The sequence below is a fragment of the Piliocolobus tephrosceles genome, chromosome 6 (assembly GCF_002776525.5).
Source record: "Piliocolobus tephrosceles isolate RC106 chromosome 6, ASM277652v3, whole genome shotgun sequence".
In the NCBI taxonomy this organism is placed as follows: Eukaryota; Metazoa; Chordata; class Mammalia; order Primates; family Cercopithecidae; genus Piliocolobus; species Piliocolobus tephrosceles.
Genome location: NC_045439.1, coordinates 140,316,360 through 140,342,396, shown reverse-complemented (window position 1 = coordinate 140,342,396; position 26,037 = coordinate 140,316,360). Strand labels below are relative to the sequence as shown.

General features: G+C 49.1%; 1 protein-coding gene across 3 annotated transcripts in view; it reads right to left on the bottom strand.

The window, feature by feature from the left end:
* SMAD3 (SMAD family member 3) overlaps positions 1-26,037 on the bottom strand; it is a 130,287-nt gene that overhangs the window by 18,377 nt on the left and 85,873 nt on the right. For all 3 annotated transcript variants that reach the window (XR_002733380.2, XM_023220779.2, XM_023220780.2), the window contains 4 exons: positions 11,930-12,123; positions 11,634-11,765; positions 10,184-10,258; positions 6,427-6,477 (listed from right to left, as the gene is read on the bottom strand). Coding sequence is in view for 2 of the 3 variants with exons in the window: in XM_023220779.2 (XP_023076547.1) it covers positions 6,427-6,477; positions 10,184-10,258; positions 11,634-11,765; positions 11,930-12,123 (452 nt within the window). In the remaining variant the exon portion in view is untranslated. The remainder of the gene's footprint in view (positions 1-6,426; positions 6,478-10,183; positions 10,259-11,633; positions 11,766-11,929; positions 12,124-26,037) is intronic.

Here is a 26,037-nt window from a genome sequence, read left to right as displayed (position 1 = left end):
ATCAAGCAAGCAAGCAAATAAGATCTGGTTTCCGGGGTTTACCAACAAATGCAGGAACAGTTCTATAGAAGGCTCCTCTAGGAGAAGGACTACGGGGAGGGTAAGGTGACACACCCCAATGAACGGCAGTTTCACCTCTAGGCTGAGCATTCTGCACACCTGGGGTGGAAGACAATGGCACGTGCCCACGGCCTTCCCTTCAAACAGCCCCGCTCCCGGCCAGACTTCTGAGTCTGTGCTCATCTCTCTTTCCAGTGCAGAGGTGTTAGAGACGCAGGAACCTCCAGCTCCAGCCGTTGTGGGTCCCCCGCCCCCACCAGTGTGGTGTCGGCCAGACTTCTCGAGTGCCATAGGGCACTTAATCCATGGCTGGCCCCCTGCCAGCCTAACGCATTGGCTGGCCTCAGTTTTCAGTCCTGTTCCAAGCTGGCACAGACGTTCCATTTTGTTTAAGAAAAAGAAAACAGAATAAAACCCAGAAGGCAACGCTTGGATTAAGGGATGCCTATTAAAAACATGTGCAAGAGATTCAAATCCGGTAAAGGAAAAGGTGGGGAGGCAAGAGGGGGAAATTAACTTTCTCCTCTCAATCGAAAGCAAGGAACGGACAAAGGCCAGGAGCACCGCCGCTGCAAGATGAAAGGTCAAAACAGAAATGGACTGGTTTCCTCCGGGCCCACCTCACCTGTGGAAGGCAGCTCTTCCTCACTCCAGGAGATTCCACATTCCGGTTCCCATGTTCCCCATCCGCCACTTCTCAGTCCTGCCTGGGTCCTCTGCCTGGACTGCCCATCCCCTTCCTCTGCAGGGACGCGATCTTTACGGCCCAGCTCACGTGGCTGTGAAATACTCCCTCACTGCCTCAATGCAGAATTAGCCTTGTGTCCCGCAAACTGTGTACCTGAGTCTCCTGTGCTAGAGGGTGAGGTCTCTGTGAGCCCATGCCAGCTGTGTCCCAGTACCCAGGACACTAATTCCAATCTATGTATCTAAGGACTAAAACACCAAACCAGGCTGCACAGAGACCCCCATGCCCTTTTAGCTTATGAACCAGGAACAGTGGCAAAGTCTAAAAACCGGGCCCTCGGGAGTGTGAAGACAGAGCCTGCAGCTGACTTCCTGTCATTATGTCGCCTGCCTGTGATTTCACAAGTGTGGGGAAGACTGGAGCCAGAGGTTGCCTTGTAGAAGAGCCTTGGGCAGCAGCATGAAGATACCTGGAAGTGGGTTGGGCCTGTGCCCTGGGCCACGGTCCACGCTCAGGCCCAGTGGTCTTCGGGCTGCCCTGCCACCACACATGTGCTCACACATGAGCACAGGGGCTCATGAAGCAGAGGGGAAGCTGGGCCTGTCAGGCAGAATCTCACCCAGAATCCTAACCCTGACTCGTTGAGCGACTCACTCCCAATTCACACAGTCCCAGCAGAGGTGTAACTAGGCCAGCATAAAGTGGCACCCATTCTCTGCTGGCCAGCCTCGGGGAGGGTCCTCCCTTTGGTAGAAATAACCTAAAAATCCTCAACTCTCAGGCAAGCTGCCTGAGACGGGGCAGTAGGGAGGGAGAATTATGTCAACAGGAGACGCTGTCTTGGATCCAAGCTCAAGAAACATCCCATCATCCTACTCTACATAATCTAGAGGGCAATTCACAGCAAATGACCACCTTTCAGTCCGAAGCACTGCATCCGGCATCAGCCACCTCCAAGCTGCCCTGTCTCTCTCACTCCAAGCTGCCCCATCCCCGCTTCTCTCTCCTGGCACTGGCACTCTGGGAAGCCATCGCCTCCTTTAACTGCAGCTCAACTGCCCCCCCCAGGGCTCTCCCCGGGACATTATTTTCCTCAGTCACGGCTCCGCCCTAATTGTCTCACTTTAAGACAGGGAACAACTTACTCACCGGGCAGAACCCAGCTCACTACCTTTTTCCTCTCTCCACCTGCCTCCTCCTTCCCCTCCACGTACTCCAATCCTTCCGCCTTAAATGCCTAGGAAATTCCCGGTGACTCACCCAGCACGCTGTGTAATAACAGGAACATCACCTGCTCATATCCCCTGCCCTGCGAACAACGGTCCCAGGGTCTCCGAGAGCCTGCCTGGGGCAGGATGCTGAGTCCAGTCTCAACCAGGAGTCCCTGCCCCATAATCACCAGAAGTGGCTTTGCTGGGGCAAGGAGGCTCAACCTTCCCCAGATCTGAGCCCTGGAGCTAACGCCTGGAGTGGGGAGGAAATGAAAGGAGAAACCAGCTGTCCTCTGCTTTATTTCTTTTTGCACAGTAATTTCATAATAATCTCTTTAAAAGAAATCATCAGATGTCCTGAGATGTCCCCATTTTTTCCTAGGAAGAGCTCCCTGTGTGCTTGCCTCCATCCTAGGATTTGGGACTCACTGACTCTGAGTCAGTACAAAGGCTGCCCTGCTGGGTGCCTCTACTCCCCACCTGTTACTTGCCCTTCAGTGTACTGCTGACTACTGCAGCCCCCTCCCCTCCCACACACTGCTCCCTAAAGGCTCCCCCTTGAACCCCTGATGCCAAATCCAAGGCCGCTTCTTAAATCTCATTTTGCATCTCTGCAGGGCCTGCTTGGGGCCACCGTCCTTCAGGGCTTCCCTCCCCTCTGAGCTGCTGTGACCCCATCACCCCCCGACCTCAGCCTTCCCCGAGGAACCCCCCGCCCGAGCGCGTCTCTGGCTGTCTTTCCATATTGAGCTGGGTCGCCCTCTCCACTAAATTCATCCACTGTCATGACTTCAGCCAAACTTCATTGGTGTTTGCAGAGTGAGATCTACGGATGGGCAGTGGGATGATAAGAGAGAAGTGCAGGAACAGCGATCAGTGCATGGGAGGAACACTGGGTCAGACAGGCCTCCTTCTGCAGGCTCCTCAGAGCGTGGCCATGTGAGTCCCTCCTGAGTGGGGGCTGCAGGAGGGGCCACAATACAGGCTTTCCACACTCATTCAACCACCAATCCCTTCTCTCAGGCCCCGCTGTGGGAAAGGCTGTCACATATGTTAATGGTTTCCAAATCTGCACCTCCAGCGCCAGGTGCTTTCCTGACTAAGCACAGGCAACCACCACCGTCTTCCACCCCAAACCCACTCCACTTCCTGGGTGTCCAGCCTCGATGGAGGCATTGCCATCATCCCCACTTAACGCTGGTCAACAAACCCTGCTCATTCAGGCCCATGACTCCCTCTCAAATGCATTCTCCCGGCTCTGGACCATTTCTCGAAAGCATCCATCTCAGCCTCCTCGAGAGGAAGAGCTGTCTAAGTGGGTTTTTGTTTTTGTTTTGTTTTGCCTCCAGTAATTTCCCCTAGAATTTAGATTCCACACAGTGGCCAGATTAATCTTTATGAAGCTGTCATCAGAAAACCTCCCCATTCAAAACCCATGAACAGCTGTATTCTACAGGCAAGAGGGCGCTAAGCAGACACTCAGGGGTCTTTTCTCAGTGCCCCACCTGCCATTTCAGCCTCGTCTTCCCGCCTTGTCCTTCTTGAGACAACCACCAACCACCATGCCAGCTGTCCTCAGATCACATCCTGCCCTTGGACCTGCAATGGCCTTCCCTCCTTCTCTGCCTCACAGGATCCCACCTGTCCTTCAAGGGCCCGCTCACACATGGCACAACCTCTCCCACGTCTCCCCACTCCATCCACACTTCCCTACTTTCCTCCTTGGCATTTACTATTCCTCCTTCTTCTGGGCTTGCTCCCTGGGCACCTGGCACAATGCATTACAGATGGACGTGGACACCTCCAGCTGCCCCTCCCCTGCCCCCAGGCTGTAAATGCCTGGTGCTCTCCCAGCTCTGGCCCCCAGCATCAGTACATGCTGGGAACTCAGCCAATGTTGACTGAGTGCATGAATACAGAGGAGACGCCTGGCCGGCCTGGAATTCCATCGCTCCCTCCCTTCAACCCTCAGAGTTCTTCATCTGCACCTACTTCTTGTTTTAGAATCATTTTTAGTCCTGCCTTATTGATCCCAACAAGGCCGTAGCCCCTTGATGGCTGGGTCTGTGGTCCCTCTTCCAATCCCCCACCTGAACAGCATGCAGACCACAAGTATCTGGGAATGAGGGCGTGAGGAAGAGGCAGGTAAGCAGGCAGGGCTTCCCCACCAGGGGCCACAGCCTAGCATTAGTCTCCAACGTAAAAGTCAGCAAATGCCTTGCCTGAGCCTTGTTCCTCCAAGTGAGGAGGGTGGGGACAGCTGGTCCAAATGGCCCAGCAAGGCAGTGTCATGCCGCAATGGAAGTGCAGGCTCTGGAGTGAGAGGCCCTGAGTTCAAAGCCAGCTTCTCCATTCACTAGCTGTGAATCTGGGATACATCAGTTCACCAATGTGTTCCCCGGTTTCCTAATCTGTAAAATGAAAAATCACAACACTTTTGCCTTATAAAGTTACAAGGATTGGGTTAACACGCAGGAAGCGCTCTGAATAACAGTAAACAGCAAACTCAAGAAATGTTTCCCATCGTCATCACCATCTCACCCCCTTCCAGCTATGACAATGGGAGTCCAGGCGACCTTCTGAGTAGGGATGAAGTCAATGGTTTGAATGAGTGAAGGGGAGCACAGGGGCTCATGAAGCAGAGGGGAAGCCAGGCCTGTCAGCGCAGTGTCTCATCCAGAATCCTAATCCCGACTCGCTGGGTGACTCGCCCCCGATTCACACTGTCCCAGCAGAGATGCAACTAGGCCAGTGCAAACTGGCAGCCATTCTCTGCTGGCCAGGCTCGGGGAGGGTCCTCCCTTTGGAAGAAACAACCTAAGAATCCTCAATCCTCAGGCCAGCTGCCTGAGACGGGGCAGTAGGGAGGGAGAACTATGTCAATGGGGGATGCTGCCTTGGGTCCAAGCTCAAGAAACATCCCATCATCCTCATCCTAGTCTACACAATCTAGAGGGCAGTTCACAGCAAATGACCACCTTTCCGTCTGGAAGCACCGCGTCCAGCATCAGCCACCTCCAAGCTGCCCTGGGACTGCTATGGTTTCAAAAGCAAGTGTCTGCTTGGAAGGCTGACGACTAAAAGTGCTACCTTGGACCCAGTAGGGTTTTAAAATGGCACAGAAAATAAATCTAAAGCAGCCAATCTCAAAAGCTGAAAGCCTGGAGTCAAGTTCATCATCATGGCCTTTAATTTCTCAAGAGTTAACTTCGCTTCTAGCCTTCAGTTTGTTTTTAATAACTCAGTCCTTTCATATCAGGAATCTGACCTTCCCTCTGCAAAGCCCGGCACTCACGGTGATATTATTTTACAAAAATGTTAAAACAGATCCCCCAAAGTCACATCCCACACTGCCCAGGTCAGCCTGTTCTAAAGGGTTTCAGGCATCTCCTAATACTCCAAATGATGAGTTTCTTCATCTGACGCTGTCAGTCAAGGTCTGGAAGCAAATGGGCACAAAAACCAGTCCAATCCACTTTGATTTGCCAAGAAATATTAACTGTTTCTTTTCCTGAGCCACAAATTAAGCCTCAGCAATAAAGCCCCAAACAAGATCCAACCTACATTTTCTAAAACTACCAGACCAGAATATAAAAAACTCCTATCAATAAAAACTAAACGGATATTTCATTTGTTTTGAGCCCTTTGGCAGGTTCCATGCCAAAGTCTATCCCAAGCTGGAGAACTGAAGGACCCTACTGGGTTAGAAAAGTGAGTCTTGGAAAAACTGATCCAGAAGTCTAACCACGGAGGGATGTAGCAGAAACAATGGACCCTCCACTCCAAAACATCACGAGATACCAACAACGATAAACAAGACACTTAAATACAGAAACATGTTTACAAAATAACATAAGAAGAAGAGAGAATGAAAAAACCAGATATGCACTATGATCTCAGTGGCAAGGCACAGATATGTATGTATATGCCTGATGCACAAACATCAGGACTGTGATCACACACAGTTATGTCAGGGTGCTGGGATTATGGGCACTTTGACTTTATTTTCAAATTCCTTATATGTTGCTATTTTAAGAAAAATTACATAATTGTAAGATGAAACACTCCAATAAGTATATCTGAAACAAGTCTTTAAATGTCAGGGGGCTGGAGTCTGCACGGCTGTCCATGGCTTTGCACCAAACCGCACACGTATGCTTAGCTGACCACAGACCCTCGTTCTCCTGGGCATAAGGTTTGGGGAATTTTCATTCACTCACGTCTACCGGCCCCGCCAGGGGAAACACAAACCCGGCATATGGTTGCCTTTCCTGCCACCACTGTTCTCAAGTTTCTCCGTTCTGTGGTGACCTCAGCATCACCGTAACCAGAAACCTGATGGGCTGAGCTGGGCTGAGGGTAGGCGTCAGGGGAAAGCCTTACCTTCAGGGCCCCCTCCCCACACTGGCGACTCGCCAGGGCTGCAGCTAGAGGGGGTTCCAGTTGTGTGCACCAGGAGATACTCACCCAAGTTATTATGTGCTGGGGACATCGGATTCGGGGATAGGTTTGGAGAACCTGCGAGGTGAGACACACTTGTGAGACTTCACAAAAGATTCTTGGCCTGGAGAGCCAAATTACTAAACACTTACATATCAAGGTGGGGTGGCTCAACACAGCAGAAAGAAAACCCTGGACTGAGCCTCCAAGTCCCAGGAGAAGGCCTACGCCATACCCTTGCCCCTGCTTTCCCTCCCTGAGCCCCAATTTCTTGTCTGGAATGAATGAATTGAGTGGATGATCTCAGAGGTCTCGGAGGGTTTTATGATCCTAACTAAGACTCCCAGCTCAGGGCTGCTAAGTTCTCAACTAGAATAGGTGACACCTTTTTTCTTTAGCTTACACCACCTGCCCTATTAACTATGCCCTCAGGAAAATCAGAGGAGCAGGGAAGCCCTTCTCCCAAGCTGCAAAGACCCAGGCAGCAGGAGGCCAGCCCTCCCACACAGGCGGGGCTTGAGGCCTCCCCAGCATCACCAGCCACGACCTTGGTCAGAGGCTGCAGCAGCTCAGGTGCTAGAAAGATCAATTCCAGGAAACTCACAAACCTGTCTCAGAAACCCTGCAACTCAGCAACCAGACAAAAACACTTTATGCAAAAGATGATGGTGCATGTGGGAAAAAGTCTAAATCTACCCAATTCTTAAACTCTATTATGTTCTCTACACCTCTCACCTCCAGAGAAAAGAACTCACATGGTATCAGCCTTCAAAAATAAACAGTGGACACCTTTCCAGAGCAGCATCCTGCTCGTCACCCCTCCTCTGTTCCTCTATCAAGGAGGCTGCAGAGGCCAGGTGCAATGGCTCACATCTGTAATCCCAGCACTTTAAGAGGCTGAGACTGGGGGGATCACTTGAACCCCGGAGTTTGAGACCAGCCTGGGTGATATAGGGAGACCCCATCTCCACAGAAAAAAAAAATAGCCACGAGTGGTGAAGGCTGAGGTTGGACAACTACTTGAGCCTAGGAGATAGAGGCTGTAGTGAGCCATGTTTGCACCACTGCACACCAGCCTGGGCAACAGAGTGAGACTCTGTTTCAAAAAATAAAAATAAAAAAGGAGGCTATTTATTTATTAACCACCCTATGGGGTCTAATTCCACCCCATGAAATCTATCAGTCCTGAGACTGGGTCGCATCTGGCCTCAAGCGAATGTTGCCTTGCACTGTTCATGCGATCTCTTCTTTTGCCCCCAACTCAGCTATAACCTCCTTGAGGGCAAGGGAAGAACCACAGATTTCTCCTCCTTCCCTGTCACCCCTAATGCAAAGGGGGGATGTGGAATGTTCACTGAGAGAACTGAGTTACATAATCAGTCACAGGGTCTAGACAACCCCACAAATCAGCTATGTGAGTTTGGCTCAGCCGTTTAACTTCTATGAGCCTTAATTTTTTCTGCAGGTATAAAATGAGGATACTATCATCTACTGCGTGACATGTAAAAATTAAGTGAGACTGTGCATTTAAAAATGCTTACACCATGACTGCTACGTGGTAGGCATTCGATAAATGCTTGTCCCCTGTTTTGTGGTGACCTGAACCACGAAGACCTAGGAAGTCCAAGGGGCCTTCTCGCAGGTCTAAAAGGGTGTGGAGGTAGGTGAGGCGACATGGGGGACAACAAGGTGACCCTCTGGCCCTGAGATGCTACCACACCCTGGGGGGCAGGGAAGCCAACCCCACGAGCAACTGGACTATCCAAGCAGGCAACTCTGAAGAACGAGACTGAAACAGGAGAGCCCCCGCCCCCCACCCACACACTGGCTGGGGTCCGCAAGTCCGGTCTGTCTCTACTTCAGATAAATCACTCATGTTCACAACAGGGCCCTGCAGGCACCCTTAATGAGAAGAAAGGAAGAAGGGAGAGGGGACAGAGAAAACGGAGGCACAAAGGAGGAAGAGGAGGGAGAAGAAATGAGAGCGGACAGGATGAACTCTCGGCTGCTCTTTCCAATCTCCAGCCCCTCTGGTCCATGTTTGTTTGTAACAATAATCACTATGCAAATACAGAGAGCAGCAGAGGGGGAAGAGGGAGCGCAGAGTGGGAACAAACACAGCAGCTGGAGACATGTTGCTCCGCTGGCCTGCTTCCCGTGCCTGCACTGAATAGCTGCAAGCTCGCAGCGGTCTCTTGGCATTGGATACAGGAAGGTCTTCGATGCATTCCAGCCGGTTCGCGCTGCTAGCCACTCCGCCGGGTGGGTGTGTTTCACCGGGTGTGCTCAACCCAAAAGTGCCACGACGTCCAGGCTGGATTTCAGCAACTACAACGGACACACAAGTCTCTTTCGTTCTCTCAGGAATTGCACGACCTCAGCTGGATGCGGTATAATCCCACACTTTGGGAGGTTGAGGTGGGTGGATCACCTGAGGTCAGGAGTTTGAGACCAGCCTGGCCAACATGGTGAAACCCTGTCTTTACTAAAATTACAAAAATGAGCTGGGCATGGTGCTGCATTGCCTGTAATCCTAGCTACCCAGGAGGCTGACGTGCGATAACAGCTTGAACCCAGGAGGCAGAGGTTGCAGTGAGCTGAGATCGCGCCATTGCACTCCAGCCTGGGCAACAGAGGGAGACTCCGTCTGGGGCGGGTGGGGGAAGGAACTGCACGATCTCTTCTGGGCTGTGTGCGAGGGCAGGTGGCTCCGCTGTGTCTAGCGGCTCTGTGTGTACGAGGCATGCCCACCACCATTGGAATGGAACATCTGCGTGGCTCCCTCTCCCCTTCTCTCCCTCTCCCAACCACACACAACTCAGTACACATTCTATGTGGCAGCTGGGGTTCAATTCAAGAAGCTGCTGATCTGGAGCCAATTTGGTCCCATAACAAATGATATGGGAAACATCTGGAGATGTAGCAGGAGCGAGCTAAAGCCTGCCCCTCACGGCAGGAGCACACACATCGCATGTGGTTGTCACACAAAAATACTGGCTTCAGGGGTCTCCGCTGGTCATCAGAAGAGGCATTAGCTCCATTTAGCCTTTCCTTGCCTCCCACCTGACTTCTTGAGGTGATCGAGGCCACTCTCCACCCTGCTGCTGGTGACATCTCACTAAGTCCCAGGCCCTGCTTACAGCCTGCAGTGGTTTCCATCAGCCCTGACGAAATGCCAAGTGGTCTTGCCAGCTTGAAGGTCCATCGCACTCGGGCCCCGGTGTGGCGGGCCCTCCCATCTTCCTCCCCACTGGAGAGAGTGTATCCTCCAGTCACGCTGAGCTCCCCGGGCTGGACGCTCTCTGGACTCCAGACACACTAAGCTCTTACTGTCCCCAGAATGCACCAGGCTCAGAATGCACCCAGAATTGCCCAACTCCCATGACTCTGCCCGGCACACCCCTTGCCCATTCTGACAGCTTGGCCAACACCTACACATCACCAAGACTCAACCTGGGGAAAAACCTGGACTGCAAGGTGCTGGTCCTCCCCAGACCAGATGAAGTGGCCCTGCTGTGCGCCTGGTGCCATGCGGCATCTTCCATCAGGGCATACACGAGATGGCCCAGTGACCGCTGGCTGTCCTGTCAATCTCCCCCACCATCTGCAGGCAGCTCGGACCCTCTTCTCTGCCCTGCCCCTTGCACATCATGGTTGCTCTACAAATGCTGGAGAGAGAGAGGAGGGAGGGAGGGAGGGAGGGGGCGAAGAGGAAGGGACGGAAGGGCTGAACCCACCAGCTGCTAATCAGTTAAGAATAAGAGCATATCTCTGCATGACTGACCTGCGTCCATGCTGTGGTTCATCTGGTGGTCACTGGTTTCTCCATCTTCACTCAGGTAGCCAGGGGGTGGGGTCTCTGGGAATCAGAAGGAAGGAGGTCCGTTAAAAGGCCTTCACAGCTGGGCTCTGAGACACCTTTTGCAAACACATCACACATGCACACCACGATGCTAGTGTCCGTGGCTGCAGGAGCTCCAGGTCTCGGAATAGAGGTTCCAGCTCTTGGTTCTGTTGTCCTAGCCTCTCTCCACCTCTGACTCCCACTTGGATCATAACTGCCTTTGCTCACGCAGGACCGGACCAACTCCCACGTCTGAAGTGTGTACTCCTAGAGCCTCCACCAGGCTAACTTCTCCTGGTCTTTCAAGGTGAGGGTTAAGCCCCACCCCCTCCAGGGAGGTGTCTGGACTTGCCTCTGCCTCACCCCTCTTTGTCCTCTGAAGACCTGCAGGCTCAGACCCACCCTCTACTATCTTCTCCTGTGCAGACCAGAGATTTGTTGTCTCTAGGGGATGTGTCCTCACTCAGCAGTTAGGTTACAAGTTCAATGGCGACAAAGACAGTGCGATCTACTTCTCTGAAACCTCCCCCGGGCCCTGACTGAAGCCCTCCAAAGTTTGCTATTTGAACAGGGAGTAGTTGACTTACCCCTGGGACGCCAGGGCTAGCCGCAAAGGATCTGAGAAGGTTGGACAGTGGGTCTCTCCTTAACACTCTGACCCAAGCACACAGGTCTGTAGCCAACCTCAGCTCAGTAAACTAACCCAGGATGAACGTCACGTCCAAATTAGCATGCTCTAAGAGGAACGCAGCAGGATTACTGCCCCAGCAAGCAAAAGTGACTAGCCCAGTGCTGCCAAGCACAGCTTTCCTGGAGTCGGAAAGTGCTGGTGATTCACACATTATTTGCATGTAAATGAGGGGCTTCTAAAAACATTTGCAGTCTTTGACAGCAAAGCCCATTTCTCCCTGCAGAGTGAAAACTCAAAGTTACTTCAATTCCCACCCAGGTTGGGGCCCCTCACCGAGGCCTGATGCCCAGGCGAATTTACAGAACCAGCTCTCTGCACTTGCTGCCTGGCCCTCAGCTCACTCCCCGCCTCTGCAGACCCCCAGTCCACTGGGGACTGAACGCCAGTCCCGGCCTCATGGGCGGTGAGAGAAACAGTGTTGCTATTTCCGCTTCCAAAATAAATGACTGCACCAAGGCCGGGCGGAAGGGTCACGCTGCTGCTCTACGCCAAGAAAAGCATCACTAGTGAGGGGGGAGCTGAGGCCATGGGTCCTCTCCCAACAGGGATGTGGTTCTGAGTCAGGGGCCCTCAGGTCAAAGCTGTGCACAGAGAGGGGATGAACAGGGGACGGCCAGGGGGCAGAGACTGGGGACACAGGACTGATGTCTGACCGCCGCCCCTGCCTCCCAGGCCAGCCTGTGCCGCCCACGTGCCTACCTGGAATATTGCTCTGGGGCTCGATGCCTGCGGGGAAGTTAGTGTTTTCGGGGATGGAATGGCTGTAGTCGTCCAGTGGGGGGAACTCGGCCGGGATCTCTGTGTGGCGTGGCACCAACACAGGAGGTAGAACTGTCCGGGGGAGACAGAGCAGAGGTGGCTCAGTGTCGATGCCAGAGCAGCACCAAAGTCCCCGCACCCCCAAGTGTACCACAGACCCTCGGGGGGGTGGCGGGTCGGGGGAGAGGTGATGACCCCGGCACCTGCTGTCCCCATAGGCGGGCCAGGCAGCATACCTGGTGTCTCTACTCTCTGGTAGTGGTAGGGATTCACGCAGACCTCGTCCTTCTTCATATTGAAGGCGAACTCGCACAGCTCCATGGCCCGCAGCTCGTGGTGGCTGTGCAGGTCCGGCCATCGCCACAGGCGGCAGTAGATGACATGAGGGAGCCCCTTCCGATGGGACACCTGCAACCGGCCATCCAGGGACCTGCCGGGACGGGGAGGGGCAGAAAAAGAGGGAAATGTGGATTGCCCGTGCTTTCTGCAGAGTCCGGCCTCCTACTTTCAGATACTTGGAAAGCTCTCCCTCCCCTCATTTCTCCCAGATCCAGAGGTCCAGGAGATCAGAGCACTGCTAACTGTAAGTGCTGGGAGGGATCTCAGGAGAAGACAACAAAGGCCCCCTGTGAGGACCCCCAGCTGGCAGAGCAGGCCTCATCCACCAGTTCCCAGTGGGTTCCCCAACTTTGTACTGCTGTTCAGGGAGCTGCGTTCCACGGGAAGGGCCCACACTTCACTTGTGCTTGGAAAAGGTCCAGGAGCCACTCATCAGCTTCCTACACAGCCCAGAGGTGTGGAGAGGGGACAGGGCTGGGGAGGACAATGAGAGTTCTTTAGGCACAGATATGGTGACTACAGTGATCCAAAGAAGAGTGACAAAGTACACAGGCTGCCTCCCCTCATTCACCCAGGTCTTCCCTTGCACATTAGAAAGTCAAAGGGAGAAAAGAAAACTTGCCTTTCCTCCTTTCTTTCTTTCTTTTTTTTTTTTTTGAGACGGAGTTTTGCCCTGTCACCCAGGCTGGAGTGCAGTGGCACCATCTTGGCTCACTGCAAGCTCCATCTCCCAGGTTCATGCCATTCTCCCGCCTCAGCCTCCCGAGTAGCTCCCACCACTACGCCCAGCTAATTTTGTTTTTGTATTTTTAGTAGAGACAGGGTTTCATCATGTTAGCCAGTATCTAGTAGGTATACAAATAGTTTTTCAATGAAAGAACAGACCCATTCTAGCCCTGCAGTTCAAAACCTTCTGATCTACCTGCCTCAGCCTCCAAAAGTGCTAGGATTTCAGGCGTGAACCACCACTCCCTGCCCCTCCTTTCTCTCTTTCTTAGTTATTTGTGGTGAGCAGGGAGGCAAAGGGGGAAATTAAAGGGATTTTTTTTTTTTTTTTTTTACTTTTGATACAGAGTCTTGCTCTGTCACTCAGGCTGGAGTGCAGTGGCGTGATCTCGGCTCACTGCAACCTCCACCTCCCAGGCTCAAGTGATCTTCCCAGCTCAGCCTCCCAAACGCCCACCTACAGTGGGCCAGTGCCATGACCCTGTGTGAACCATGTCTTCTATGCCAAGCAGCTATGACCTGGTGCCCTTACCTCTCAAGCCAGGCCAAAGTGTGGTCCCTGACCAGCAGCAGAGGTTCAGGGAAGTTTGTTAAAAATGTACACTCTCATTGCCTACCCCAACCTACTAAATCAGAATCCTTCCCTTTGTGAAATCCCCAGGTGATGTGCATGACGAGAGTCTGGGTGGCCTACAGGAAAGGACGACTGGGGAGCTCAGGGGTGGCAAAAGCATTGTCAGCTACGGGCAAGGCGGGGAGGCAGAAGGTTTCCGGAGGGACGTACAACTTCAGATAGTGTCTGATATTAGGTGAGGAGGTGCCACTAAAATGGAGTCCCTTATTTAGCACATATTTAATGAGAACCTATTATGTGTGGCAATAAGGATACAGTGGTAAGGAAAGAGACTTCACTGTGAGAAAAGGTTGGCAAAGTGGTCCCTGTCTGCATGGACCTTCCACTCCCCTGGGCAAGACTGACATTAATCAAATACTCACTGAAACCACTTTGGGAGGCCAAGGCGGGTGGATCGCTTGAGATCACGAGTTCAAAATCAGCCTGGCCAACAAGGTGAAACCCTGTCTCTGCTAAAAGTACAAAAATCAGCCAGGCGTGGTGGTGCGTGCCTGTAATCCCAGCTACTCAGGAGGCTGAGGCAGGAGAATCACTTGAACACGGGAGGGGGAGGTTGTAGTGAGCCAAGATCGTGCCACTGCACTCCAGCCTGGGCAACAGAGCAAGACTCCATTTCAAATAATCATCACCATCATCACAGAAACCTACAATTACACGCAATGAAAGTGTCCTGAAGGAAAATAACAGGGAACCCCAAGAGTGTATGACCATGGCACCCCACTTTGCTGAAGGGTTGGACACGGCATCTCAGAGGAAGTGATGGTTGACCTGAAGGCCTAAAGGGTAAGTAAGAACTAACCAGGCAAAGGGGTGCAGGAGAAGGGCAGTACAAAGAGAGGGAAGGGCACACGCAAAGGCCCTGTGGAAAGTGGAAAACATAGTGAGGCCGGAAGAACAGAATGAAGGCCAGAGGGACTGGAGAGGCGATCGTGAGAGTGAGCTGGCTCGAGACGAGGCTGGGGAGGCAGGCAGGGCTACTCTGCAGGGCCCTGAAGGCCATGATAAAGGGTTCTCCTGTGTTCTAAAAGCAGTACGTAGCCTCTGAGATGTGCAAGTGGGCTGTGCATATGTGTGAAAGAGACAGGTCCTGTGGAACTCTGGCTACATGTGACCAACAGACTATGGGTAGCAGGGATAGAAGTGGGGAGCCGATGAGATGGATGCTCATGAGTCACAGGTACCCCATTAAGAGGCAGGACTGCTCTTTCTTCAAGGAGGCCCACCCTAGGACCCTGCCAGTCAGTGCCATAATTTTTCTAATAGCTGGGCAGGGCTGGCAGTGAGACATTTGCAAGCTTTCCCTCTGTGCCTTCTTATGACCGAGGGCACCCATTTGCCTGAATACACAGAATTCATGGGCACTCTGTGAAGGAGGGGCTGACCAGATGCCACCAACAGCACCAACCAAAGAGAGAAACAGAGGGATCCAATCGCACTCTCCAAGCCACTGGCCTGGGAAGGGGAAAGGACAGACAAAGGTCATAGCTGGGCTTGGTCACAGGAACTGACCCAGAGCTGCTGACTAAGGGCATCTCGAAGGATGTAATTACCTTCCTCCCGTGGGGCCCCAGAACAAGGAAGCCCTACAGCTGAAAAACAGTAATTACCAGGCAGATCGAGAGGACAGCCTGGGACTCGTCCCTGAAGTATAAAAGGAGGACTGGCGGATGTGGAGTCATAAGACCTGGGGTCAAGGAGGGTTCTACTCTCCTAGCTGGGAGACACTGGGCAGCTCATGAGCTTCCTAGGACACTCAGTTGTCTTGTCTATAAAATGGGGTATTCTCCTGCCCCTTGACCTCCTGAAGCTTGGTTTCCATTTGAAAGTGCTTCGTAAACACCCACAAATTAGCATTATTATTCTACACCACAGCAGATACTCCCCAAACCCAGCTCTGGACAAGCAGGGTGAGTTGGGGGTTGAACAGGAGTAAAAAGGAGAGTGGGAAGTAATTATTCAGCTGTTCTCCTTCTCCTGCAAAGCCACTGAGTGCCCACAGATTAGGGAAGTGGCCACACTTGCTCTTCGGTGTTTGACAAAAGTTCCAAAAAAGGGCCAGCTGGACATCATAGCCTCCTCTGCAAGAGAAGGCCTTGGAGAAAAGCTCAGGCCGGCAGCGGGAGAGAATGAGGCTGTGGAGGTAAGCTCCATCTGGGTGATAGAAGTGGGTAGCCTTTCTGCCTTAAAAGTAATATTAACCATACATGAATTACTTTGATATTTATTACATTTCTAAAAGCAAGGTAGCTACAGTAATCAAGGCAGTATGATAATAGCACGAGGACTGACAAACGGATCAATGGACCCTAACAGAGTCCAGAAATAATTACATACATATGGACAACTGGCTTCAACAAAGGTCCAAAGACAATCTAGTGGAACAAGGACGGTCTTTTCAACAAATGGTGATGTAACAACTGGATATGTAAAAAAGATAATCTTCAAACTACACATTGTACCCTATACAAAAACAAACTGAAGTGAAACTTAAAACTCTAAAACTTCTAGAAGAAAACAGGAGAAAATCTTTGTGACTTTCTGGGATAGACAATGATTTCTCAGCTACTACACAAAAAAGCACTTCATTTAAAAAAAAAAAAAAAAATCACACCGCATCAAAATTTAAGCTTCTGGTCTTTAAAAGACACTGTTAAAGGAATAAAAAGGCAAGCACTAACTGGGAGAAAATATTTGCAAAGCATACATCTGATAATAGACCTTTTTCTAGAACTCTGAAAACTCAATATTAACAATTCAATCTTTTAAAAAAGAGGTATGATTTGAACAGACACTACCCAGAAAGATATGAAGGCAACAAGCATATGAAAAGATGCTTGAGAACACTGGTCATTAGAGAAGCACAAATTAAAACTATGAGATAGGACTACATACTTATTGGAATGGCTAAAATTTAAAAGCCTGATCATGCCATGTGTTGGCAAGGATGTGGAGCAACTGGAACTCCCTTCCACCACTGGTGCAAATGTAAAATGGTACAACTATTTTGGAAAACAGCTTGGAAGTTCCTTTCTAAAATATTTTATTTTGGGGGATATGCAGTAGCTATACTTATTTATAGGGTACTTGGCGATATTTTGATACAAGGATACAATGTGTAATGATCAAATCTGGGTAATTGGGATATTCATCCCTCAAACATTTGGAAGTTTCTTAAAAAGCTAAAAAACCATAAGCCTACCATATGATCCACCATTCCACTTCAAAGTATTTACCCAAGAGAAATAAAAGTCTATGTCCAAAGACTTGTACATGAATGTAATAGCCCCAAATTGAAAACTACTCCACGTGTATTAACAGACGAATGAGCTATAACATATCCATACAAAGAAATACAACTCAGTACTAAAAAAGGATGAACTACTGATACACGCAACACTATGAATGAAGCTAAATTAATGCTGCTGCGTGAAAGAAGCCAGGCATGATTATGTTCATGTAAAATTATAAGGTAATTTAAACTAAAGTAAAAGGCACACTAATCTTAATCTAGTGACAGAAAGCAGGGATCAGTCATTGCCTGAGGACAGAGGGAGTTACAGGGAGGGAGTAGGGATTGGAGGGAGCAATTACCAAGGTGCACTTGGAAACTTTTTTGGGGGTAAAGGTTGTTTATTCTCTTACTGCTATGGTGGTTTTACAGGTATATACATATATCAACATTTGTCATAGTGCACACTTTATATATGCATGGCTTATTATTTATAAATTATACCACCATTCCAAAAAAAGTCAACGGATTTAATAAGCCTGAGTTTAAATACTGACTCAGTACTTGCTAATTGTACAAATTTGAAAAAAATCACTTAGTGTCTTGGTCTTAATATTTTTCATCTGAAACATTGGGTGTACATGGTGGCTCACACTTGTATTCCCAGCATTTTGAGAGGCCAAGGCAAGTGGATTACTTGAGCCCAGGAGTTCGAGACCAGTCTGGCCAATATGGTGAAACTTCATCTCTACAAAAAACAGAAAAATTAGCTGGGCGTGGTGACCCACGCCTATAGTCCCAGCTACTCAGGAGGCTGAGATGGGAGGATCGTTTGAACCCAGGAGGTTGAGGCTGCAGTGAGCTGTGACTGCACCACGGCACTCCAGCCTGGGTGACAGAGTGAGAACCCGTCTCAAAAAAAAAAAAATTCTTTTCCCCAGAGGGATAAAATTTAAAAATGAAATATTAGTAAGAACACTCAATATTAACAATCAATTTTTTCAAAAAAGAGATATATGATTTGAATGGACACTACCCAGAAAGATATTCCAGAAAGTGGCAGGAATCTATTGTCAGTATTGTCACGTAACCATTACTGCCTCTTTACTATGATAGTGCCCGGCAAAGTAAGGAACACAGTAGGTCCTCAACAACACATCTCTTTCCCTGCTTCGGCCATCTGGGTGCACAGCCAGGAGGGTCACAGTGAGTCCTCATGTCTGTCTGGTGCTTTAAATTTTCACAAGGCTTCTGTGTTCCTTATCTCAGATCATCCTCACCACAACACTGTGTGGCTAATAAGGCACATCTTACAATCGTCCCACCTCACTGTACACCCATACCCTGGAGAGGCAAAGCGCATGTCACAGGATCACACAGCAGTCTGTATCAGGGCCGTGCCAAGTGGCCAGCACTCCTGGCTCCCAGGTTGGGTTCTGATGGCAAGGAGACAGGCACCTCTCACTCTCCAGCTCGCAAGCACACGACCACCAATCTGGCTTGGCAGTATTTTCTAAAAGTCATCTGGACCCTGCTTCTGTGGGCCATGCAATTCCCAAACTCATAACAGGGAGGGCATCTCATTTACTTCTTACGCATCAGCGACAAGTCTTCTTGGTTCGGAGTCTGGGCTGCCCAGAGCCCTGGCATGGTTCCTCCTTTCTCCCTCTGCCCCACTCAAAATATATAGCAATGCTTACCAAAATAATAAGAGCAAATTTGGAGTTTCAGCTGCTGGATTTAATATAGCTGATGTGTCCAGAACACACCCTCCCAAGCCTTATAGGGCACTGGGCCCACTAAGTAAATCCAATAAATAAGTCTTAATTCTGAGCTGATGTTACCATAAATATGCTTGGTTGCAGAAAATGGTCTATTTATGACCCACTCTTCTCCCTGGCCCAGCCCTTCCTCCCAGCCCAAAACCAGCTGCTGGCATTAGGAATACAGTCCCAGGAACCTGCCGCTGGGCCTCCTCCCCGTTTATGACTGAGATCTCTCCCACACCCACTGGCTTCCTGATGACAGACCCCCAAAGGTCTTTCGCTAGCAACTCCCTCAAGTTCCTCTGACAGAAGGTTTTAATCCTTAAATATATTCTTCCCTAGCAGAACAATTTCCTGTTACAGGAAATTAGGTTTCCTCCCATTGGCTTCAAGTGGGACCTGTAAAGTATCCCAAAATGGTGGTGAGAGCCACAGCCAAGGATGCGGCCATGCCAGAGCCCAAAGCTGATGGCACAGGTGAAGCCTGCCAGAGTGCACCCCAAGGAGAGAGGGTGGGGCTGGGGCCCACCTCATGCCAAGGGTTACTCACGTCTGCACTTCCACCCATCAGCCACTCAGCCATCTGTGGAACAACACAGAGGCTGGGAGAAGGTGAGGAGCAGAGTACGTAAGTTCCAGAAACATGCCAAGATCTATTCAGCACTAACTATGTGCCAGGCACATGATTGCTACGTGAGCACGCAGAAATGGCAACACCCCCAGGACCCTCGCCCAGCTCAGAGAACTCAGGAGGCTTGCCCAAGGTCATATACCTTGTAAACGGCAGAGCCAGGATTCAAACCCAGACCAGGGCTGAAACACGGGAGATAGAGGCAGGTAGGATGAACAGCGCTTTTTCTGTTATCCCATGCTGCATCGCCATTATTAAAAGTGACCATTCGGCCGGGCGCAGTGGCTCATGACTGTAATCCCAGCACTTTGGGGAGCCGAGGTAGGTGGATCACCTGAGGTCAGGAGTTCAAGACCAGCCTGGCCAACATGATGAAATGCCGTCTCTACTAAAAACACAAAAATTAGCTGGGCACGGTGGTGTGTGCCTGTAATCCCTGCTACTTGGGTGGCTGAGGCAGGGGAACTGCTTGAGCCCGGGAGGTGGAGGGTGCAGTGAGCCAAGACTGCACCATTGCACTCCAGCCTGGGTGACAGAGCGAGACTCCATCTCGGAAACAAAAAAAAAAAACTTCATCAATCACCATTCATCAATCACCGCATAGTTATTGAACACCTACCATATCCCAAGCACTGTGCCAGTTAACTGGGCCAAATAAGTGAACAAAGAGTAAATTTGTTAACATTATCATATTTCAGTTGAAACCTATTTTATTTAATACACACATATGCTCTTACTACTGAACCTTCTAGTCACTTTCAGACAAATTTTCTTTTTCAACTTGCCCATTGAGTAGTAATAGTAACAACAGAGGTAGAAGTGACTGCTGCTATGTACCAGGTACTGTGTTGGCCACTTGATGACTGTGACAGAGTGAATTAGTCACCCCTCTCTGCAGCCACGCTTTCTGCTCTGTGGCTCTGCCACTCCTCCTACCATGGGTGGCATGTATTTTGTCCCTTGACTTTGGGGTAGACTATTGACTTGTATTGGCCAGTGGAATGTGAGCAGAAGGGACAGACTGCCATTGTATGTCTTTGCCTGTCCTCTTGTACCTCTGCCATCATCATGGGACCTCCCTCCTCTCTCACCTGCCCACCCCCAGGCAGCTACTGCCCCATATGCTGGGCTCAGAAATGAAAACACGTGGAACAGACCTAAGCCAAATCTGTAGCAAGGAACCAAGCCCAGGTGAGCCACAGAAGCATGAGTAAGCATAAACAATGGATTTAAGCTGCTGGGTTTTTAGAGTGCTTTGTTACGCAACACTAGCTGACTGATGCACTGACTCCACCACCAGTTTTCCCAACAAACTTGCAAGTATCATTATCTCCATAGATGGACTGAGAAACAGAGCACTTGGGAGGTTACCCAACGAAAGTCTAACTTTTCCCAGACTTAATATAACGTGAAGCCAGGCTGCGTGACTCAGATTCTTCTCCCTAATTCTAAATGGGGCATAGCCCTATGCCCAGATCTTGAATACAACACCAGGATAAGACTTAACTATTTCAGAAGGACAACCTACCTAGAGGCTTTGGAGTCAATTTGCATAAAATATGAACTTACCCCCAAATACTCATCTAGTATTCATTTTTTTAAAGTAGCCCCAAATAGCACATTAATAACCCAAAAACCAAACCTCCAGCGTACATTTCACCTCAGTTTATTCTGTATCTAGATATTTCCCATCTGCTATGTTTAATGGGAAAAAAGGAGCTGTTTTAGATCTCGGGGTTGCCAATGAATGCCCTGAAGCCACACTGATACATACACGCGTGTTCCCAGAACATACATGCTGCAGCAGATATGCCCATCTGCCCTCATAGTTTCACATCCTCCCCATTTCTTTCCCTTTGACAGCAATCAAGCTACCCTACTATTCCTGTGTTCACTCACCTGCAATTAATTTTTTTTTTTTTTTTTGAGATGGAGTTTCACTCTTGTCACCCAAGCTGGAGTGCAATGGCACGATCTTGGCTCAGTGCAACCTCCGCCCCCCGGGTTCAAGCGATTCTCCTGCCTCAGCCTCCTGAGTAGCTGCGATTACAGCTGCCCACCACCACGTCCAGCTAAATTTTTGTATTTTTAGTAGAGACAGGGTTTCACCACGTTGGCCAGGCTGGTCTTGAACTCCTGACCTGTGATCTACCCACCTCGGCCTCCCAAAATGCTGGGATTACAGGCGTGAGCCACCACACCCGGCCTAAAATCTTTATACTCTACTTAAATTTTGCATTCTACGTGGGTTTTCTTTATCCTTTTTTCTGGTTCAAAATAAAAGCAAGACTTGAGTGACTTCAAGTTTGGATGACGTGCTCATTCCATCAGACCTTCCGGGAAGGCAGAAAAAAATTCTGCTGGTAGCTTGAAAGTCTCCTTGCCTCGGTTCCATTTGGTCTTTGAACTGTAAGCTCACCCTGAGAGCTCTCTTTCTGCTGCTCTTTAATACGCAAGTATTAGAACATGCCTTTCTTTCTTCCATGCAATGGACCACCCTCAGATAACTGCTTAATAAAGGAACAAATAAGAAAGCCCTGAAAACACTGTCTGCCAAGAGGGATGTTTGATTTGGGGGTTCACTCATTCCCTTTGGTACACACAGTCAAATCCAAAGCATCCTTTGTGCTGGGGAGAAGTTCTTCAGGGAGTTATGGATCCAGTACCCTGGGTCCATGTGACAAACCACAGAGGCCCAATGTTCAGAAAACAAAATGTCCTGGTGAGGCGACACTCTGGCTAACTCTATGTCTGCCTGAAAACTCACTTTGGAGAACTGTGACGGCTGACCCTTGAGGAACCTTGAGGGTACCTGGTCCAATCCCTTCATTTTGGGGTTAAGGAAACAGACTCTGATGCATCAGTAAGATCCTTGTTCAAGGTCACTCAGCAAATTACTGCAGTGTGAGAAGGAGGCCTCGCAATTGCCTCTTTCCTTGCAACGAAGCTGGTGTAGCCAACTTTCTTGCCAGTGATGTTTATAAAACACATGTGAGTCTACTTTCCTGCTTTGGTAAGTTAAGAACAGCAAGACAATTTTTTCTTTGTTGTATTGAATCTTAAGTTGCCTGAAGGTCTTTAAGATCACAAGTGTTTTCTGTTTTTTCAAACAGAGACTGAGCAGTTGTTGACTCTGGTTGAAAGACCTATAATTTGATTATATTATGATTAGCAGTAGTAAAAAAATATTAGCCTATAATTGTAATTTTCTGAAGCTTGAAATCAAAGAATTACAAACAAAAGGAACTCAGGATGTACACTGAATATACTACACCCCCGGCATTTTCAAAGATTTTTAAAACTGTCGTTTATTTAAACTCCATTTCCAACATTAGCCTGTTCTATTTGGTGCCACAAAGAAATCTAGTGAGGTCAAGTATGTGGTTGGCCAGGTTCTAGATAATTGAGGTCTCACTGCAAGTTCTACCACAGTGACCATGTGCTCTGTCTCTAGCTGAGTTTCCTGAGTGTTCTTAACAAGTTCTGTAAGTATACTAAGCATATTTTTTAATGTTCCAGTTTAGATTGGCCATGAAGAGCTGAAGACAGAATTTCACAACCCTTGATACCAGTCACTAAAACATTTCCACCAAGAACAACTCAATTTTCATCTGAACTTATAAATGGACAATACCTAGTGCTTCAGGCATGAATGCTGCCAGTCTGGGGGAAACCAAATAATATGCCAGGCTGCAGCCCCCATGCCATCCTCCAGACCAGCAGCTGGCCTCTTCTTCACTTCTCCCCATTATATTTAGTCCTCTCTTTCCCCCTGCTAGTTCTCCAGAGCAGCCAGCTCAGGTCCATGACAAGTGCCCCAGGCAGATGGGGCAGCCTGGGCAGGAGCCACAGAAGTTGCAGGAGGCTCCTGGGCAGACCCTTGGAGGAGGAAGCCAGGAAACACTTTGCCTTATCCTTGGGACGGCTGGACTCCACTGGAAACACACAAAGATTGCCTAGACCTTGGGCCATCCCACCTCCCAAGGGCCATGGGTGGGCACAGAATGTGTACTTTCTGGAAAAGAAGGTTGGTTACTGGAGAAAGTTCAGCTTGATGATAATTATCTGTAAAGCAGGCAGACACCAAGAACTTTTCAACCTTGGGCTATGGATTTGGCGAGGCCCAGAGTTTCTCAACGTTGGCACTACTGATGTTTTGGGCTAGATAATCTTTGCTGGGGGCTGGGGGGCTGTCCTGTATAGAAACATGTATGGAATGTTTAACAGCACATCTGGCCTCCTCCACTAGATGCCGGTAGGCCACCCACCTGCAGCCGTGACAACTGAGAAAAAAACACCTCTAAACATTGCCAAATGTCCCCTGGGGGCAAATCTGCTCTCTTCCCTCCCCTTGAGATCCCCCTAGGCTAAGGAAATGCACTGAGATAAGCAAGATGGGGGTAAACAGAAGCAATTTTTCCCCCCTACTGAGACAGAGTTTCGCTCCTTTCACTCTGCTCACTGCAACCTCCAGTTCAGGTGACTCTCCTGCCTCAGCCTCCTGCGTAGCTGGGATTACAGGCATGCACCACCACACCTGGCTAATTTTTGTATTTTTAGTAGAGATGGGGTTTCACCATTGTGGTCAGGCTGGTCTCAAATGCCTGACCTCAGGTGATCCACCTGCCTCAGCCTCCCAAAGTGCTTGGATTACAGGCGTGAGCCACAGCGCCTGGCCAAACAGAAGCAATTTACGCCTCAGAGCAGGCGTTTACCCAGCACTTCTCACTCACTAACTCATTGGATAAAGGGATCCTGCAGGCTGAGTATCATTACTCCCATTTTACAGATGAAACATTTTTGATGCTGAGTGGCTTGCCCAAAGTCATCCAGGATCAGCAAGGAACAGTGCCTGGGCTTGAACCTAGATGTTACACTCCAAACTCAGTTCCCTCTGACTACAAAGCACACTGGGTTTAAATCAGCAGAGATTCTCTTTTGGCTCTGGTGAGAGCCCCTCCCTTCCCCCATGCAAAGATGGTTAAATATTGAAGGAGGAGGAGGAGCAGAGTGTTTAGGGCTTTTCTATTTAATAGCTTTGGTCTTCACAAACTTTTCTCCAAGCACCAAGTTGATGGGGATTGTTTTTCTTGAGTGTCAGCAGGATCATAGAACTTTCAAGTCCCAAATAAAAGATGCTACAAAGATCGGAATTGGTCTGTGACTACTGGAAGAAAGGGAAAAGTTGCCAGGCTTCACAGAATCTTCTGGGGGACCATTTCACTCTGCTGAAAATTAGGCCTGAAGATGGTTTCTGTTTTTTTAAGAGGTCACTCATGGACCCATTCAGCATACTCACAGCCCTTGGCAATGTTCTGATGGGCTTAAGGCAAAAGCGGACCTCACCTCAGCTTTCATTAAAATCCCTCACCCCCAAAGCTGACCTCCAGCGATACAGGGAGCTTGAAATGGAGTCACAAAGCCAGGTGTGTTTAGACCCATCTTCTCACTCCAGGTGATCTGGGCCTCTCACTTGGCAGTGGGCCTGTTCATGTAGCCAACACTTAAGAGTCTCTCTGTTTCCAAAGTGCTTTGGGGAATCAAATTAATTTGCATTGTCAGTTTGAGGCAGAAGAAAATAAAATGCCCATAGAACAGAAAGGATTCCTTCATTCTAGGACAATATGATGATCCATTTGGTGGAACAAAAAATGAGTATTTAGGTAAAAACGTGTATCAGCCCCAAAACTCTAACCTTGTAAAAACAGAAAAGAAGATACTAGAGGCTGAAAAGGGGAGAGGGAATAGAGGGATGGGGAGAGACCTGTTAAAGGCCTCAAAATTACAGCTAAAGAGGAGAAATCAGTTCTGATGTCCTATACCACTGTAGGATGATTATACTAAACAGTCATATACTAGACAGTTTCAAATAGCTAGCAATCACATATTACAATATTATTACATAGTTTACAATTATGTAATATACGATTGTTACTATATATAATCATATATTACATAGTTTCAAACAGGAGGATATTGAATGCTTATATAGAAACATAGTAACAATCATATATTACATAATTTCAAATAGAAGGATATTGAACACTTTCAACACAAAGAAATGATAAATGCTTGATATGATGGAGATGCTAATTAACTTGATGTGATCACCATAATGACATTAATATGCATCAAAACATCACTGTGTATCCCATGAATATGGACAATTATTTGTCAATTTTAAAAAAATCAATATGTTTCAAAAACTCTAACTTTGGAGAGAAAGGTTAAAAGGGAAAATGGACTGGGCGCGGTGGCTCAGGCCTGCAATCCCAGCATTTTGCGAGGCCGAGGCGGGTGGATCACAAGGTCAGGAGTTCAAGACCAGCCTGCCCAACATAGTGAAACCCTGTCTCTACTAAAAATACAAAAATTAGTCGGGCATGGTGGTGCACACCTGTTGTCCCAGCTGCTCAAGAGGCTGAGGCAGGAGAATGGCTTGAACCCAGGAGGTGGGGGTTGCGGTGAGCCAAGATCATGCCACTGCACTCCAGCCTGGGCAACAGAGAGAGACTCCATCTCAAAAATAAATAAATAAATAAATAAAAGGGAAATTGGGGAGAAAGAGCTATTGGAGACTGTGAGATAATGGTCTCATCTTAGACCCTCTTCCCCAAAGAACAGAAAAGAGGCTTAGAGGAGGCAAGGCAGAATGAAACACAGATCTGGGCCCTCCACTAATACATGAATGTCTTAAGACTGAGAAATAAGGCCTGGTGCGGTGGCTCACATCTGTAATCCCAGCACTTTGGGAGGCCAAGGTGGGCGGATCACCTGAGGTCAACCTGGCCAACATGGCAAAACCCCGTCTCTACTAAAAATACAAAAAAATTAGCCGGGCATGGTGGCGGACACCTGTAATCCCAGCTACTGAGGAGGCTGAGGCACAAGAATCACTTGAATCTGGGAGGTGGAGGTTGCAGTGAGCTGAGATTGTGCCACTGCACTCTAGCCTGGGCGGCAGAGCGAGACTCCATCTCAAAAAAAAAAAAAAAAAAAAAAAAAAAAAAAAAAAAAAA